An 18,675-nucleotide genomic window follows, 5' to 3' on the forward strand; every position below is an offset into this window, starting at 1 on the left:
CTATCCTTTGCACTGAGTCTTCTAATGACATTTGAAAGACACCATTTTATACAACTGTGGAGAATTCATAACCCTCATCTGAGTGTCTCAGCATTGATTCTAATACTCCAGCATAATGGAGTTGAATTATTCACAGAACTCAGATAATCCTTCCACAACCATATAATATTCTTTTTAATATATCATCTAACTTTTGGCCTAAAAATTAAAGGGAGGGGGGATTTATGACTGAGAGCCACATTCAAGGTTTAGTAAACACAGCATGCCAGCAACTGCCTTTGTTTGAAATTATTCACCCTGCCACAAAACTGATTGATTTCATGAGTAACCAAACAAGTTAGGAATAGATGCCTCAAGTAGTAAAATGAGTGAAGAGGTAATGATAAGCTAACAACATCAGAAAACAGTTAAATATCGTTATTAGTCAACTTGGCTCTGCTGAGCATCAGTTTAAGTTTCTATCACTATTTGGCATTACTACAGGAAGTAGTAGTATTCACATACAAAAATACACAATGAAGTGCAGTTCCACAGCCACCTCCCACAGAGCAGCAGATATGAGAGGAGAGGGCATGAAGTTACAAAAACCAATGTTGCTAATAGGTCACTCTTTCAGCAACAAACGAGAGTTTTTACACTGACGTACTGCAAGCAGAACTTCTCTCAGTTGACCTGACAACAGTCACGATGTTAGATGGTAATGTGAAATCACATTACAAGAGCATTATGGGCAGTGGTACTACAGTAGTCAGTGTACAAACCCTCCTTCTCATTGTTAAGCTCAACAGCCTTCTGGGTGCTATTTGAGAGGTGCATACTAGGTAGCGGTGCTGGATATCACCCTTTCTCATAATCAACAATGCAAATACAATACTTAAGTTCTGTACACACTCGTGATGGTTACCAACATTCAACAGGTGCCTCAACAACACAACGCACACATCACCACTGATTCAAGGTGCCAACATGTGTGAACAATGTGAAACTTCCCAATTAAGTAGATTAACTTATCCCTTGGGGTCTCCCAGCAACTAACAATAGCGAATAATCAACTTTTTTGTTAGAGGATTGAATAGATAGCAACAAAGCTTTTGACAGACATTTCTAGGACTAGAGCATCACATAGTATTGGCATTTTCAAATGTAAATTAACACTGTTTCTCCCTAAAAGCTCCTTTCTCACTGCACAGAAATTTTTGAACAGAAATTGTCAGTTCCACATAAATATATTTATTTTTTAGGAAATTTGTCTAACTTTTGTGCACTCAACATATTTCACATCAAAAAGTTCCTTCCTAATTGCGATGCATGGATCATGTGACTAAGCATGTGTATTTGTAATTGTAATTTTGCACTAAAATATTCTACTTATCAAAGAGACCCATGTACCACAAAAATAGGATGACTGGTTTGTGGGAAACTCAACAGAGCGGTCATCAGCGCCTGTGTTAGTACCACAGAAACTCACATATCACACGGCCAAAAATGTTAAGGAAGATTAGGCTTCAACATCCCACTGGCATCAAGGTTATTAGAGATGGAGCACAAGCTCAGACTGTGTCAAGGCTGGGGAAGGAAATCGGCTATGCCCTTTCACATAAACTATCTCAGCATTCGCTTGGAGCAATTTACAGAAATGAAAGAGAACGTAAATCTCGATGGTCAGGCACATATTTGAGTCATCGTTTGCCCGAATGCAAGTCCAGTGTTATGTTACATAGCTTGAGTTTATTGTGAAACAATAAGTGTAACTTTCAGTTTTTCTGATTGGCACAATAGTGGCAAGGTAACACTAACACTGCATTCTCTAACAACAATACTGTTAATAAATTATGGGTGCCATTGAAACTACAGTCTCATATGGAAATGCACAGATACTTGTTGTCCAAGCTGTCAGAATTTTGCAGAAATTGGGAAAAGTTTGACAACACAAGGGGATATAAACCTTGAAAATATGTTACAGGAAAATGAATTAAAAATTGCCAAAGGGTTTTTTCCCCAGTTGTGATGAAAGTTGTGCTTTGGTAGTTCTTAAAGTGCTTTGCCTGCCACATCATCAGACAGGTTATTGTAACACACTCTAATTGTATACAACAGTATTTGCAATTAATGTCAAGTTTCATGGTGGAATAATAAGGAAATGTTTCCACATTAAAAAACTGTTTGTTTAATTAAAAAAAAATGTAACCCAGGCTATGGAACAGCAGACAGTTTTTGGAACCACTGCATATACTGTTCTCATGATAATACCTATTTTACTATCAAAAGTAATGAGTTTTGCTCCACGTTCTTTTTGTGCAACTGGACAATTTCCTATATTACCGTCAACCTGCGAAATTACCGTCTACAACCTGGCTTGCTTGCGGTGACATTTCCAACTACATACTGTTATTGTTTTGGTACTTACGAATGCCTTGTTGTTGCACTAACACAGCTAACAATGCTTTCCATTGGTTATTCACAGCCTTTTTCTATTTTCAACAATATGAAGATGGTTGCAGATGGCAAACGAAACTAGTTACCGAATTTTAATTGTGATAGGAAAATTGCAGTCTACCAATAAAAATTTTTACATTTATATAAAAAAAAATTAATAAACCACACTAAGACTGGCGTCTCTGCCCCCATACATGCCACGCTTCACTGGTTAAAAATTATGTTTACTTAAAATGAAGCATTTATTTTATAGTAGTTTGACCATAAAGGACAACATTCACATGAAAAAATTACATATTCCTAGTTATGAGAAAGGTATTCCGTATATAATTGCTCAAACGAACTTGTGCATAAGAAGAGTAATGTAATTTCCTTATGTAAATGACAAACGAGAAAATATTGGTGAGCTCACTTACTAAATTGCACCATCATCCTATGAAGCTCGCATCTTCCCCAATTATTTAATACTTCAGCTAAAAAAAAAATCTGTATTTTTGACAACATTCGTGGTAGAGGAAATTCTACTTTTTGCCTATTTTTGCAAATGGGTTCCTTCAACTGATCTAGTTCCACTACAGGTCCACATACTGATGAATCTTTCTGTATCCAGATGTCAATGTGCTTTCTCATACAATGATGAGGCAGTTAGTGAACAACACGAGCTAACAGTATACTCTCCGAACTGTGACATCAAATGTTGAGTAGATGGTATCTTTAATGTTTTTATTTGTCTCTATATTCCAGCTGAAGATGTCAGTTCAGCACTTTGCTTACAGTGTCGTTCTGTTCTTGTGGTTGGTGACTTAGATCACATTGTTCACTAGATCTAGATGGGGCTGGAGTAGATGGAGAGAGTATTGAAGACATTTTCTTAAATTGAAAGTATCATCTTCACGTACCACTCCTGTGAATATATCAGGCACGTCTATAAACATAAAGAAAACCATTCTCTCACATAAAATGAATGCAAATGGACAAGTTGCAAATAATACTGGTGCAGTAAGGTACCCAAAGTAACAATATATTGCCATGTGATAACTTGAAGAATGTGTGTTCATGCTAGATACAACACTATACAGAACAAATATAAATCTCACAGAGAAACTCATCTAATGTAAGTCCAGAAATACAATTGTTTCCAATTTCTTTAAAAACGGTAGCTACACATAGATCAGTGTATTGACTGACACTGTTTGCACTGAATTGACACAAACGTTAGGATACTGGGCTCTTGCTTAAGGACCTGGGTCCTAATTTATATGCAGCCATCTAGATTTAGGTTTTCCCTCTAAACTGCTTCGTGTTAGTGTCACAACCATCTACACCCATACTTCATCAGCTGTTACACAGAGCCTACGCCAAAAACTACATAATGGGTGTATTATTTCTCTTCCTCTTCATTTCATTTGGAGATGATGCATGGAGAATGCAACTTTATCTCCAGTTCTGCATATCCTCCAATATCCCAAATTATATTAAACAATAATCGCACTGTCTGTACAAGGGAGAACTAACATCCTCAGCGAATTCCTTTGTTGAGAAATGTCTTCAGAAATGTTGAAAGGACAAAAATACTGCAGCATGATTGACCTATAGTAACTATTAGGACTACTAACACTTTGCCACTGGAAATTAATTCTCATGCGACAGCCTTCTAACTGACGAATTATTCACTTTCCTGTTGTCTTAAAGCTATTATCACCATCAAGGCTTTAATATCAGAACTAACTGCCGTTTCAATAACTAAACTTATGAGTACGTTTTACAGTGACAGAATATTTACTAGAAATCAAGTTCTTAAGCATTTATGGACGAACACGACTAGACCAAAAGAGTTCATCGTAGTGTGCTACTCTACAGCTGACCATAACTATACAAATATTTTAACCTACATTACTTGGCAAATGAGAGTGATCTTAGTAAGTTATTAACGCACAATAAAATTATTCCCTAGAACATATATATATATACGTGGTTAGTATCAATCAACAGCGAGCACTTTAAACATCCGCATTATTTGCACTGCAATTACTGCGCATTTTACAAGGCGAAGAATTAGTCAAATGTTCCTTCTGAACAACATAGATACTTGAACCAGTGAACAATTAGCATAGCCTTTCCCGGAGTATTCTTCGTGTCTGTCGAACAAGTCTCAATAATAGTCAACAAAAGGCCGCCGAATACGTACTTTAAAAAAATGAGGCACATTAGTTACAAAAACTGCCGGTAACTTACTTTTGAAGTTGTTTTATTTTTTCTGCATATTTTTGATAGTGAGGATTGGATTTCAGGTTACCCAACGAATTTTCATCAGCCATAGTCCTCGCAAAGAAAGTTTTAAAAGCAGCAAATCTTAAATTGTCCAGTCGCTTCAACACCAACATTGCAAGCCCTTAGCCCAGTGCATCAAGGGCGCCTCAGATTTAGTTTACAAACAACATCAAAGTTATTATATGCTAGCAGTTTTGTCCATAGATTCGTAATATGCGTCGCTATTTATATATTCTAAGAGTGGCTCTCCTCTGGCCCTCTCGAAGACAGCAATAGGCAGTGATGGGATGGTGAGGCGCGGCGAGAATTCCTCGAGCCTCTAGTTCTCAAGCAATTCTTGAGAAGCTCACGAGAAACGGCTCGGCGGCGTGTGCCGCTGCGCACCAGTTGGCTGCAACATACGCCGCGCCGCTGTTGTTTTATGAACTGAATGCCGCAGCTAGACAAACACGCTCGCTGTGCTCGTAACTAGTATGTCTCAGGTTTCATTCGAGTAAAGTTGTTATTCAAATCATTATGGACACTCGAAAACGAACATCATGGCTGGCAATACTTTACGGAGTATAGAGATAACGTTATTTGCAACATTGACGTAAAAATCTCCGTAATGTATCAAAAATTACAACGGGGATAATTAGATATCTTAAACTGCACAATTTATCGAGCAATAAAACAGTGACGTCCGTGGATACAGAGGCTCATTCTTCCAATAGTGCGAGGAAGACAAAATATCCAGGTACATATGGTACAAAAGGTGAATTCCGTGCAAAAGTTCGGATAGTATCCAAAGCGGTCCTCCACGCTTAAAAAACATTGATTTTTTAATCGTACTCCGGTAACATAAACATACCCCAAAATCAAACCTATACTATCCTAGCCTTTGCACGATACGATATGTAATTTTATTGGACTAGTTGTCGAGCATAACGTATCCCCTTGCAGGAGCACTGATCTAAATCTTACGTTTCTCTTCATAGAGAGCAACAACAGCTAGATGAAGCACTGGTGCCCATGATAACAGACGATTTTCAACCGGTTTCAATCGTCGAGGACATTGGTTTTCGGCGTTTTGTTTCACTGTTGGACCCACAATACTCGATACCAAATAGAAACAAGTTGCGCCTCATGATTGAGGTTGATTACCATAAACAGAAAGAGGCTGTAAACATGACTGTGGAAAACTCTACTTGTGTTTCTTTAACGACCGATATTTGAACCTCACTCAATAGTGAGGCATAAATTGCTGTAACTGGTCATTTCATTAACACTAATTGGTGCCTGAAAGCTTTAGCTCTCGAGACATTCCGTTTCCCGGAAAAGCATACAGCACTGAATATTAGTGAGGCGTTAGATAACGTGATTTCAAAATGGAACATTGAAAACAAAGTTGTAAGCATCACAACTGACAACACCAGTAACATGATGGCAGCCTGAAATCTCTGAAAACTATACCTCTCTTTCGAAAGCTATTCCAATAATCAGACAGCTAATCCTAATCGTATGCAATGGGAAGTGGGCTACCACGACAGCGCAAGAGCTACAGCAACATCTGCATAACTCACTAATAGCCCAGCTAGGATTAACAGAAACAAACAAAGTACATGCCATTGCCACAGTTCTTGACCCAAGATTCAAAAACGATACCATTTACGAAATCCATTCATTCAAAACATTTCAAGCCTAACTGCAGACTTCAAAAACATGGTAGAGACCGTACGATCTATTCATTCGGCTGCTAACGACGCTAGCCACGAATACCATTTCTTAAAAAACGCCAGTAGTTCCTTATGGGCTTCTTTCGATGAAGAGGTTTCCAATAAAAATCTAATGAAAAGCCGTTGTGTTAGCATAGACCTGGAGGTACAACGATATTTATAAGAACTGTACCTACAACGCACAGATAATCCTTTACACTACTGGAAAAAAATGAAAACAGTTACCCAGGTCTAGCTGTCGTGGTAAAAAAAAATCTAACAATAACTGCAACTTCTGTTCCCAGTGAAAGAACATTTTCGAAAACAGGGCTACTTATAAACAAACAAAGAAGCAGACTAAAAGGCCAATTGGTTAATAAAATCACATTTTTAAACAAAAATCGACGGCAGTGCAGCAATGGGATGTAAAAATGCCTTCTGCTGAACAACTTTTGTTTCCTTTCTTTCTTCAGTAAGTAAACGCATGTATGCAGTTTCTGTATATAAAAGGCTATAGCAATTCTCTTTTACGTTTAAGCATGCATGCATACATGCAGAATGTGCATGGTAATTTATTTTGTAAGAATAAAGCTTCTGTTTCATGCGAATTCTGTGCTTTGTTTTAAACAACAATTCTTTGGTTTTTGTCTTATGAGACTTGTACTAATACTTCAGTACACATTATTAACGGTAGTAGAGTTGATGTCAATTATAGAATTTCGAAGTTTTTCGTGCATGTACGTACGACGAGTACGGCCGCTTCGGCTGAGTGCTTCGTGTACTAAAGGTTTGCGCAATTTCTCAGAGAGCGCAGCACTGTCAACTTCTTGAGCGTACCCGAGACATTCTAGAGAAATTGCCTTCGCGTCACGCGTTTCTCTTGAGCGATCATAGTCCATCCCTAGCAATAGGTAGGTATCACCACCGACTATGGTCTCATGATCTCAACCAACGAAAGAATTGCAGGTAATGACAGTTCCACCTCTTCTTTTATGCGAATGACCACAAATCTGAAAGACATCTATGAGTACGTTTAGCAGACGGCTGAACATGCCTTTATTTGTGTATATACGTCACGAGAGGTTCTGTGACTGTCCTCTCAGAGATATACTTTGGTTTTCTCGAAGGCATACATATACCTCTCCGTTGTCAAGGTATCGCCGCGAGTGCGGCAGCCAGTCTAACAGACGATTTAAAGCGGAAGCTCTTTATATGTTCACTCATTGCAAATTTGGAAACTATTATTATCATTCTTTCTTCCAAAGTGACAACCTGCGCTCTTTATACTCCGTACTTGCATAGCGGTATACAGTATGAAAACATTTCCATCTGGGTGAGGAAAGTGGATGGACACGTGAAACGTGTGCGCCTTGGCAATTTTCGTGTTTGCTGTTTTCACAGCGAAAACCAAATCTGCCTTTGAGGTGCCGCGCTCAGCATGGGAAAAGGATGACGAGGTGGTCACAACGCTAACTAGAAGAGGACACAAGGAATCGCAGCGGACCTGAACACCTGACTCATCTGGACGAACGAATGACGCTACAACCGACTGACAAACGGACAACGAAAGTCAGAGTATAAGCTGAACAGATCCGCTACAAGGATGCAACACAGTGACGAAGAAGAGCAAGAAGTTCAACGAAGGGAGAGGTTTCTCAAGAATCCCTCCCCTCTGTACGTCCATTACACTGAGGACGACTGGCTCAAGACCTATGATGCCATCGCTGCTGAACTTCAATACCTCATTAAGGTCACAGCGACCGATAACGGCAACACGCTGGAGCTGCGCGCATTCACCATAAATGACATAGAAACAGTGAGGGATTTGCTGAAGGACTATCTGAGTGCAGAACAAATCAGAACAGAACTTCAGGAGAAGACATAGTACGTTACGGCATTACTGCGAGGCCTGTGTTAGATATTCGATACCCAAACAGTTCGCGAGATGCTGCTGCGCCGTGGATACGATGTAGTGGCAAGGCTCCATCAGCATACCAATAAGAAACGGCCGCTGCTGTCCATTCTGCCGATGAACGTATCTGAAGACGCAGCTACCTGGAAGGACAGTCAAGACATCACCATAGACATCTTTAAGATGATCGGCCTAGCAGGATTCGACGTGAAAATCGAACTGTCCCAGCAAATTTTGCCAAGAAGTCGCAGTGCTTTAACTGTCAGAAAGAAGGGCACGTGGCGATACACTGCCACAACCAAGCGATCTGCGTCAAATGAGTTACAAATCACGACAAGTACATCTGCAGTCACAAGAAGGAAGAACAAGCGGCATGAGCCTTCTGCGATGGGCTACAAATTGCGTGCTGGTGCGGCTGCGAAGCCTTCTCTGGTAATAGCGACGTCGACGAGAAGCAACAACAACAGAAGAAAAAGAGAAGGATGCGCCACAGGGGATCCAAACCATTGCTGGAGACCCCAAAAAGAAGAGACGACGATGCAGGAAGAGGAATCGTGGCCAGAATGCGGCCATATCTTCCGAGAAGGACGGAGATGACACGGATGTAACCGCCCCTCCAAGGCTATCGGCGTCCCCCACCAGAAACAGTGAGTGTGTTGGAGGGGGAAGCCAGGCACCCGACGCAGAGCGGCGACAGTCGTCACCATGAAGCCGACCAGGCCGAGTCGCAGCAGTGACAGGAGGCAAGGCGAGAGCAGGAGGACAGGACAAGAGAGCTCCTGCATCCAACTGGAAGACAACATGAAAACTCTGATAAACTCAGCAGTGCCCTGACAGCTTGTGCAGATGGAAATCAGTCTGCTCGAGAGTTTAACTGCCGTAATTCAAATGGCCAAGAACTAAGGACAAACACAAACAACGTGGCAACACTAGAGAAGGAAATGCAATGTGGCAACACCAGCAGGTCTGCCCAGGTTTTGCAGGTTTTCCTTAGGCTGTAAGGTGAATACGAGAGCTATTACCCAGTTTCCTGCAAATAAATTCCCAATTGGGAGAAATAAGTCCCCTTCCTAGAACCCCATGGCTGAAGAGGATATATAGCACGCCTTAGAACAGCCTGTTCCTCTCCCTCAGAGAAGAGAATGAAACGCCGAAAAAAAAAGATAAAAAAACCTACGAAAAGCACTTAAGAAGGTCCCACAATGCAAGAAATTACAACTATTGCTGTATTTTCTTTCTTTGAGACTGAGAATCTGTCACCTACATAGTGGTTATTTACATAGTGGTTTGCATTACAGAGGATATGTAAGAAGAAGCTCCACCACTGCTAAATAAATGTGCTGGAGGTGTGAATATCTTCTAATTTGCGCGAAGAATTACAATTCACTGCTAGGAGAATAAACTTCATCCTCTGCTCTTGAAAGTAACTGAAACACCAGCAGATATATGCCTTGACCAATACTCGAATATATTTCGTCTGCATATGTGCTTAATTTGTTGAAGTAATTGTTTGGAAAACAAGCCTCCTAAAAACCAGCTTGTAAATTATCCATTATACTTCATAGGTGGCTGACAGTGTGACTAAGTCACCTTCTAGTTCTTTCTTATATGTGGTAGTTTTTTTCATATTTTTGTTCTGACGATGAATGGAATGTTGTTTTTACCACATAATCAATGTGTTTTTAATATTCACTCACATTTCTGTGTTTCATACCTAATTTGTAAAATATTTACAACGATAAGTCACAGAATCTCTCAGACCATGAAGGTGAATAATAATTTTTTTTACAGATGAGAGAATTCGAAACAAAACTACAGAATATGCAATTCCTCCTCTCTTCCCAGTACACATCACAGTATCCATTACACTACTGCATTATTTCACATTTTATTGGTATGTCTTGTGTCATCCGTGTCATGAAACCTTTAAACGCCAGTAATTCGTTGTCTGACATTTACTATCAATAGATTGAACCTTTTCTAGAAATTCTCAATGGGCTAGTGTTTTGAAACAGCGTTTAGTTATAGACCATCAATTAGAATGAGGTTATAATATAAAACAAACTAAATACAAGCTTGACGAAATCCAATATGACCTCATATAGGAGCTTCAGCCAAAGTATATCTTAGAAACGAACGCAGATACAGTACCTCTCATATGTACGTGCAAATCGGAAAGCAGTCACATGACGCCCTTCTCTCATGTAATGCTACCTCCGTCTTCGACGACAAATTTACGAAAGCGTTTCCAAGGATTCTATATATTTGTGACAAGAAAACTATAAATATGACTGCTGCTCATTTCATTCCCAGCAGTTTAAGTTGTGCCCTTGGTTTCCTACCTAACCACACGCTCTAAACTCGTGACAGATGCCGAATAAACTGTGAAATATTGGTGACAAGGAAGACTATAAACATTATTACACTTTATTTTACCCTCAAAAATTTAAGCTGTACTCTTAGGTTCTTGCCTAACCACACCGTCGAAAATAACGACACTTTCGGAAAAAGGGTAAAACAGTGATGCCAAGAAGGAACATAAATGTCATTGTTGACTTTCGTTCAAAGCAATTTGATATTTTGTGCTTCAATCAGACTGAAGCCATAAAATGGAAATTACTTATTACTGGAAAAGCAGGTTCTTGAATATAAATAAAATCGACTATTGCAGAATGTGCTTGTGTTCACATAAATAAGGAACTCCCAGAATGCATCAGAAATTTGAAGAGGAAAAATAAAATATTAACAAGTACCTAGATTCGAATTGACTACCTTCATCTCAATGAGTGTGCAGCTGAAACCATAGAGAACATACCCAAGACAATAGATTAGAATTGTTCATTCTAAGTTTTCTTAGGATGTTCATAGCCCATCTACCACTCACTGGTATTTAATTACAAGAAATCGCAACTAGAGCGACAAACCTTCATTGTGTATTAGTCTTAAAACGGTATTCTGTCATAACACCCAAGATATAATACACAAAGAACCGAAATATGATGAACACAATATGTAGTCTCATACATAGTGAGCGAGGGACGTCATATGACCACTTTCCGATTTCAGCTGAATTCCAGAAGCACTTCGATTTTTAATCAAACCTGTTCTATCAGGCAAATTAAAGCAGCATCTTGGCCAAGGATATTTATGTAACAATGTTAGCATCACTCTGGGTATGCGAGTCACTGCCAAGGAGGTTATGTTATATATATAAAAAAATCATTTGTTCTACCCTAAAACATATTCACAGTGCAATTCAAAGAGTACAATAAATAAGTAGGCCTAATCATGAGACAATGGACGAAAACAGCATGTGTATTGTGTCATGTTGGATGATTTTGAGGTTTTTGCGTATTCTGAGACACAGTTGCTTCCACTCAATGAAAACAAAATGGCCAAGGTAGCAATACTGGGTTTTACAAATAAATAATTTTGCAGTCAAAAGGCAACCACGACATCCAGCTACAAGAAGTTAATCTTAGTGTTTGTCTGAGATTTCTCTAATATATTACGAGGACTGCCTAGACAGTAATGCACCATATTTCTTTCTTCAACAATTCTTTATTGAACATAATGAGAATCGGACACGTGAAAGAATGGTGTTTCATCTACAAACCCTATTTTTCCATGTAATTTCCATGTTCTATGGCCTTCCTCCAGCGCAAAACAAGGGCGTGTATGTCTTGTCGATACCAGTCCTTGTCCTGGTGGCGGAGCTAGTGCTTCACTGTGTGAATCACTTCCCCATTGTCCTCAAAATGTCTTCCTTTAAGGTTCCAGACAAGTGGAAGACCGATGGAGCTAGGTCAGGACTGTTGGGTGAATGGGGTAACACTTACCAAACCTTGTTTTGCGATGTGTTCAGCATTCCTCAGAATTGTATGGGGCCGAGCATTATCATGTTGCAGCAAAACATCTCCTGGGTTGCTGTGGCGCCGAAGTTACTGGAAGCACATATTGAGTTTTGCTAATGTGTTGACGTATGCTTCTGAATTAATGGTATTGCCTTATGGCATCACATCAATGAGAATCACACCTTCACTGTCCCAGAATACAGTGATCATGGCCTTCCTGGCCGAAGCAGTTGCTTTGAATTTTTTCTTCTGTGGGGAATGGGAATGGGGCCAATCCCTCGACTGTCGTTTTGTTTTTGGCTCAAAATGGTGAACCCAGGTTTCCTCACCTGTCACAATCCAGGAGAAGAAGGCCTCCCCCTAAGTGTCGAAATGTTGCAACAAATCAAGACAGATATTTTTTCTGTTCAATTTGTGATCCACCATTAGACACTGTGGGATCCACCTTGCAAACACTTTTCAATATCCAAGAGTGCAGATAATTCCATTCACACATCCTCTGCTGATTGACAGATGCAGCATCAACTGCCGAGTCATAATGTGTCTGTCCTTGGAAGTGACAAGATCAGCTTGTTGCAACTGTGGACGGTCTGCCCGACCACTCCAAATCGTGGATCTCCACTGAACCGCCTTCTGATGAACTCAACGTCTGTGGCCTGGGACTAACAGTACTTCTGTCAACAGCCGATACTCCATAGACATTGCACAAGCGTTTGTGAATGTGTTCCACAGTTTTTTTCTCTGCAGTGAGAAATTCAATGACGGTACGTTGCTGTAACGCACATCAACAAAAGACGCCATTTTGAAACTGACCTTCAGCTACACTATCTGTCGGAAACGACCAAAACATTGCGCACTAACTCAGGAGACTTCAAATAATACATTTGTAATGTTTCGCATTTGTAGCATTCTTTTCAGCGGAGAAAAAATGCGGTGCATTACTTTCTGGTCAACCCTCGTACTTTCCAAGGTCATAAAAACCTTTCAGTTCACAGACATGCACGAAACTACTAGGTCCATCCTATAAAAGACAAATGAAAAACATTGTAATCAAAAACCTGTATTACGAATTCGCCACTAGGAGTGTTCTTGTCATTCACTGCTTCCATATAGTAATATGGGCCTTGTCCAACTTATATTGTGGTATTCTGTGATATCATGGCTCCAAGCCATGACTGGTGGCTGCTGCAAGCCAATTTGAGGGCTTGAGACACTGCGCATTGGCGGTGAAGGAAACCCCATGGTGTTTTACCGGGCAGACTACATAAATATATTTTGTTATATTACTGTTATTATTTTGTTATTTAGATTATCTTATTTAGAAGCTTGATTGTTATCTTTAAATATGTTATGTTTTGTTAGATTTTCTGCTTCTATGTGATTTATATCTTTCCTTTCAACTAAATTGTTAGATATTCACCATTAAAGGTTATAATTCATCAAAGTATTTTGGGTATGGCTGCAGACAGTTATTAGGTGGTCAGTGTGCATATAGTTTATTTATTTACATAACTGGTTATAGTCAAGAGTGATATGGTTCAAATTTATAATTTATTTTATAAGTTCATATTTGTTGACTATTTGTTTCAGTTAAATTAATTTTATTATATATAAATAAAGTATAATTAAATTGTGAGGCCAAAGGTTTTAAGAAATTAGTTTTATTTTAGATACTATTTTTTAAATAAATACATTATTTTTACAGTGAAAATGCAATGTTTTATTTAAACTGAATAAATATCAGAAATGTTATCGGAACTATACTGCTAATATAAAATGTAAGCAGCTTTCATATTACCCTTACGTTTTCATAATTGGAATTTAGTAGTTCAACAATTACCTACCTCATCAGTATATTCGCTTGAATTATTACAAATGCTGATTCCTGAATTAACGATATTTGTACAGCAATAAACAGTGAAATTAAATTTACTGCTGTTGAGGGTCCTGTATTTCCTAATAGTGTTAATAGTAAGTGTCTAACAATTATATTTGTGATTAGTCATACTCCTTATGTTCCTCAATAAATAACATTTTTAATTGATTCATTTAGAGCCATGAATGGTGTTAAAGCAGGAGGTGTACCTTGAGGTATTAACTGTATGAATAGATGGGTGGTGCGGCTAATTTTGGACCCAACAGTGTGAGGCGTAGCGCTGTATAACGATCCTGCCTTGGAGGCGGTTAAGTGGGAGATGTGTCTCAGAGCTAGATAGTGACAGATGGTGACGCAAGACTGGACGCGCAAGTAGTTTATGTATCAGCCGATAGAGGACGATATTGGATACGGGGACTGTGATGTTAGTTTCAATCATGCCCACTAGAGTGCACTAAAGTAATATAATGTTTTTCATAAACTGTTCTAGTATTTTCATAAAGTGTTATTATTTCTTTTTGTGTATGTAATATGTTATAATGTGTTTTAGCAGTATGAATGATGTGTGAGTGTGGTTTAAGATTAATATGAAGATAATTGTTTAACGAGTTATGTAGTAGGATTTAGTGTGGGAACATTTCAAAGAAGTATGAATATGAACAAAGGCGATTTTTGTAGAATAGATTTGTAAAGTAAATTTATGGTTAAGGGAAAATTAATTCAGGTATAAATAACAATAGTAAATAACTTTATGCATAAACAGAACTTCAGCATATTAGGTAAATACGTCGGTAAAAGGTGCAGTCATTAGGTATACCATTTTGCCATTGGTTATTGATGAAAAGCGGGGACAGACGCGGGAGAATGTTGTTTTGCTATTAGCTGTTGAGTAAACTGACCAATGGTAAAGCAATATTCTTTGTGTACCTTTCTCTGTTGGTAGGAAAGACTTAGAGTATTCTAGAGAAGGAGTGGGAACCTAGCCATGAAACAGTTTGGACGTGTGTAGTAGTAGTTCCGATGGAAATGATAAGTTGCCGGATCTAGGAGTGTTTCATACATCAAAAGTGTTGTAAAGTGATGGCATAATTATTCCAATGGGCGTGTAGAAACTTCGGAATATTTAAGTGAATGTTGTGACAAGAAAAGTCATATATTCAGTGTGGCGTATTGAGCTGGTCAGTGTTTAAAAACTTTGACTACATTGGTACCGACAGACTTACTGTTTGGCGAGCATTGTCGATCTAAAACAAATCAGTATTTTTATAGCTATTACGTTTTCAGGAAATGCAACACCATAAACTTTTTAACGTGAGTGAAAGGGATTATGAGTGGCTGTGTTAAGACTAGTACAGGCTTATCAGTGATACTTGTTCACCTAAGATTCAGAATATATTAATTGAGGACAACATTTGCAACCTTGCATTTCATATGAAAACTTTCTCCTGAAATGTAGATTAGTGACTTTAAATGCAGCCTGGTTCACGTCGAAGTTCAGTAGGTTTCACTCGGCTTCTCTACTGATGATCTGCTGAGACAATGTTCACAGGTAGGTGCAGGTCCTTTGTAATGGGATGGAAAGAACCGCGCCGCCGCAAATGTTTTGAATTCATTATATAAAAGTTAAATTTAATCTGTTTAAGATATTATGAATGCATGATGGTGTTAGTCAAAATAATGAAAGGATTAATAATTGTTTTAAGGGTGTTTTAGTTCAATTTCATAAGTTGAAGATTTGAGTTGGTGGATCAAATGTTGAGAACCATATGATCAGTTGTGAAGGAAGTGTCTGATCAGCAGCATAAGGTCGACGATATAAAGTCAGTCTGTGGTAAAAAATTTCTGTTACTGATAATTCAGATATATGCACAGTATTTAACAATCATTTGCTGAAAATTGCTGGTGAATTAAATAATAATAGTTTCTATAGGGAATCATACAACTTTCTTTGCAAATGCCTTTCCAAGATTGATGTTTGAAATACTCCTCTGTGCTACAGACAATGGGGAGATTGAGTCAATAATTAAATCACTGAAGACTAAGGACACTCATGGTTATGACGGAGGGCCTAGTAGGATTTTAAAGTACTGTTCTTCACATATTAGCACTATATTTAGCCATATTTGTAATTTTTCCTTTAGGAAGGAACAGTTTCCTGAATGATTAAAGTACTCATTAGTAAAGCTGCTTTATAAAAAGGGAGAAAGGGATAATGTAGACAGTTTTAGATCTATTTCTATAACATCAGTGTTTGCTAAAGTTATTGAAAAGGCTGTGTATATAAGGATAATTGATCATTTTATATCACACGATTTGCTATCAGATATATAGTTTGGCTTCAGAAGTTGTTTAACAACTGAAAGTGCTATAGTCTCTTTTCTCTGTGAGGTATCAGATGTAGAAAGGGACAAAATATTAAAACAATAACAGGTCCTACTGAATATATGAATTACATACTGAAATATGAAATTGGTAAGATGATTTAAACAAGTATTATGTATTGTTGCATGTAATAATAGTTATAAATTGTGATAACGATAAAGAAGTTGTACTACAAAATAGAATTAACACATTACCTAATGGCTACGTAAATAAAATCCAAATAAAATAAAATATGAGAGAAATGGTTTCTTACGAGAATTGAACAGTTTTACAGAAGATTAAATGAAAAATTAATTAGGTTTTACTATTTTTCATGATATGTCAAGTTGTGATGTGTATCCATTTAAAATTTACAAGAAAAATTTCCAGAAAAACATTTTTGGAATAATTCTTTCTTGATATTTTTCATATTTTGAAGCTAATATCTCACCTTTAGAATGATCAAAGATATGAATATCTTTAGAAGAATTTTTGATTTTTTTCCATATTTCTCATATATAAACATTTCAGTATGCTAAATATTAAGTTATCCTTTTAGTTTTTTCTTTTACAATCTTTACATCATTATTTTGAAGACAAATTATGTCTTTTTATTATAATTTCTTTATTAATTTATTTATCTTCATTCCATAATGGATAAATAATTTTTGTTCACTTTCCATTTAAAAGGGAAAAAATTTATTGGATTTAAAAATTTTAAATCTTATAAAATTTTTATATATATATGTGGAGTCGCTTGAAGATCTAAATAATAAGAAAACTATATAATAACAAATACGTTTTATTAATCATTATTGAAAAAATAAACCATAGACTAAAGCTAAAAATATTTGTAATATTGTGGAACATTCGAATTCTACTAAGGCTTTCCAAAATAATGTTTGTAGTAAATATTAAAAAAATATATAGAAGTACAAAAGTTACACTTAAATTCAAATACAAAGTTTATTAATTAACTTATTTACATTCTTTATTTGTGAAAACCAAATGCCTTTTGTAGAATATTTTCAATATTGTGTTCACGAAGAACTTTTAAAATCCATTAGAAAACATGACCAATACAAGATTAAACAGAAAATAACTCACTTGAAAAATTTAAACAAAATCAAAGATAAAATTGACAGGTAACTCTTCATCCATTTGGGATAGTAAACAAAATAAATGAAGAAATAAATCCATTACTGCCACATGTTCCTCAATTAAGCCCAACTTTTGTTACTCTAAGGTTACAAGTTTTTAACTATGAAAATTATGTAATTCAAAGGCAATAAATAAATCTACAAAATCAAGTAGATATTATCAGTAAAGAATTCTAAATTGTGAAGAATTTTTAAGAATTAATTACGTACCTAATTCACTCAATTTATATTAACATTGAAAGAAAATGTAGCAATTGTTTGCCACCGAAATTATTACATTTCTTTGGACGAATAAACCCCAGAAAAATTTTGAAAGATTTTAATAAACTGACTAACTTTTCTAACAAATAAAAATAAATTCCAATTTTTTTTCCATAATCAAATAAAAAATAACATTCATGAAGATTTTTTGTTCACCTAATAAACAATATTTATTAAAACCATATAATTCCATCAGCTCAAAATTGAAAATCTCAATCGATTTTGACATTAAATCACTTTTGTTTACCTTTATTTTAATATAGACATATATATTTCAAAATACACTCTATTTTCCATAATGAAACAATAGATGTTATATTGAACTTGAAACATGTTTAAAGTTTAAATATCTGTCATCACATTAAAAAATTACATTATTTTCATTTACTATTGTGTGAATTACCAATACATAACCATTTAACATACCTTCCTTATATAAAACTCTCAACAAGGTAAACATCTGGAAAATTCGTTTTCAGAAGATATTCACCAAAAAAATTCCTTTTTTTTAATTTCAAGAATTCTGTCAACCAATTTGTTGTATATCCACTCTAAAAATGTCCTTGTAATTTACTTACAGTGCATTTACCACTAGTTTTAAATTAGGTACTGTATCTAACAGATTTGTTATCTTTGAATAAGATTTTTTTCAGTTAGCTTTTTTAAGTCATTTGGTGCCATTTTTATTTGAATATTTTTTGATTATACTTATCAATTAATTTAGAAATTAAGTGAACCCATTTATAATGCCCTTGAAGAGGAATTTCCTTTCACATTTTTGCTTTCAATGTTCTATTAAATTGTTCACCAAAAGTTGTTTTAATTTACTAAAAGTTGAGTAATGATGTTT

The 18,675-nt window shown here is 36.7% G+C and overlaps 1 protein-coding gene across 1 annotated transcript in view; it reads right to left on the reverse strand.

Annotated features, from left to right (window-relative positions):
• The window catches only part of LOC126299178 (ATP synthase mitochondrial F1 complex assembly factor 1-like), a 54,413-nt gene extending 49,313 nt beyond the window's left edge, over positions 1-5,100 (reverse strand). Inside the window, exon 1 of the mRNA XM_049990946.1 lies at positions 4,672-5,100. Within this exon, the coding sequence (XP_049846903.1) occupies positions 4,672-4,820 (149 nt within the window). The 5' untranslated portion in view covers positions 4,821-5,100. The remainder of the gene's footprint in view (positions 1-4,671) is intronic.
• Between the last annotated feature and the right edge of the window lie 13,575 nt (positions 5,101-18,675).

This window comes from Schistocerca gregaria, chromosome X (genome assembly GCF_023897955.1).
Source record: "Schistocerca gregaria isolate iqSchGreg1 chromosome X, iqSchGreg1.2, whole genome shotgun sequence".
Lineage (NCBI taxonomy): Eukaryota > Metazoa > Arthropoda > Insecta > Orthoptera > Acrididae > Schistocerca > Schistocerca gregaria.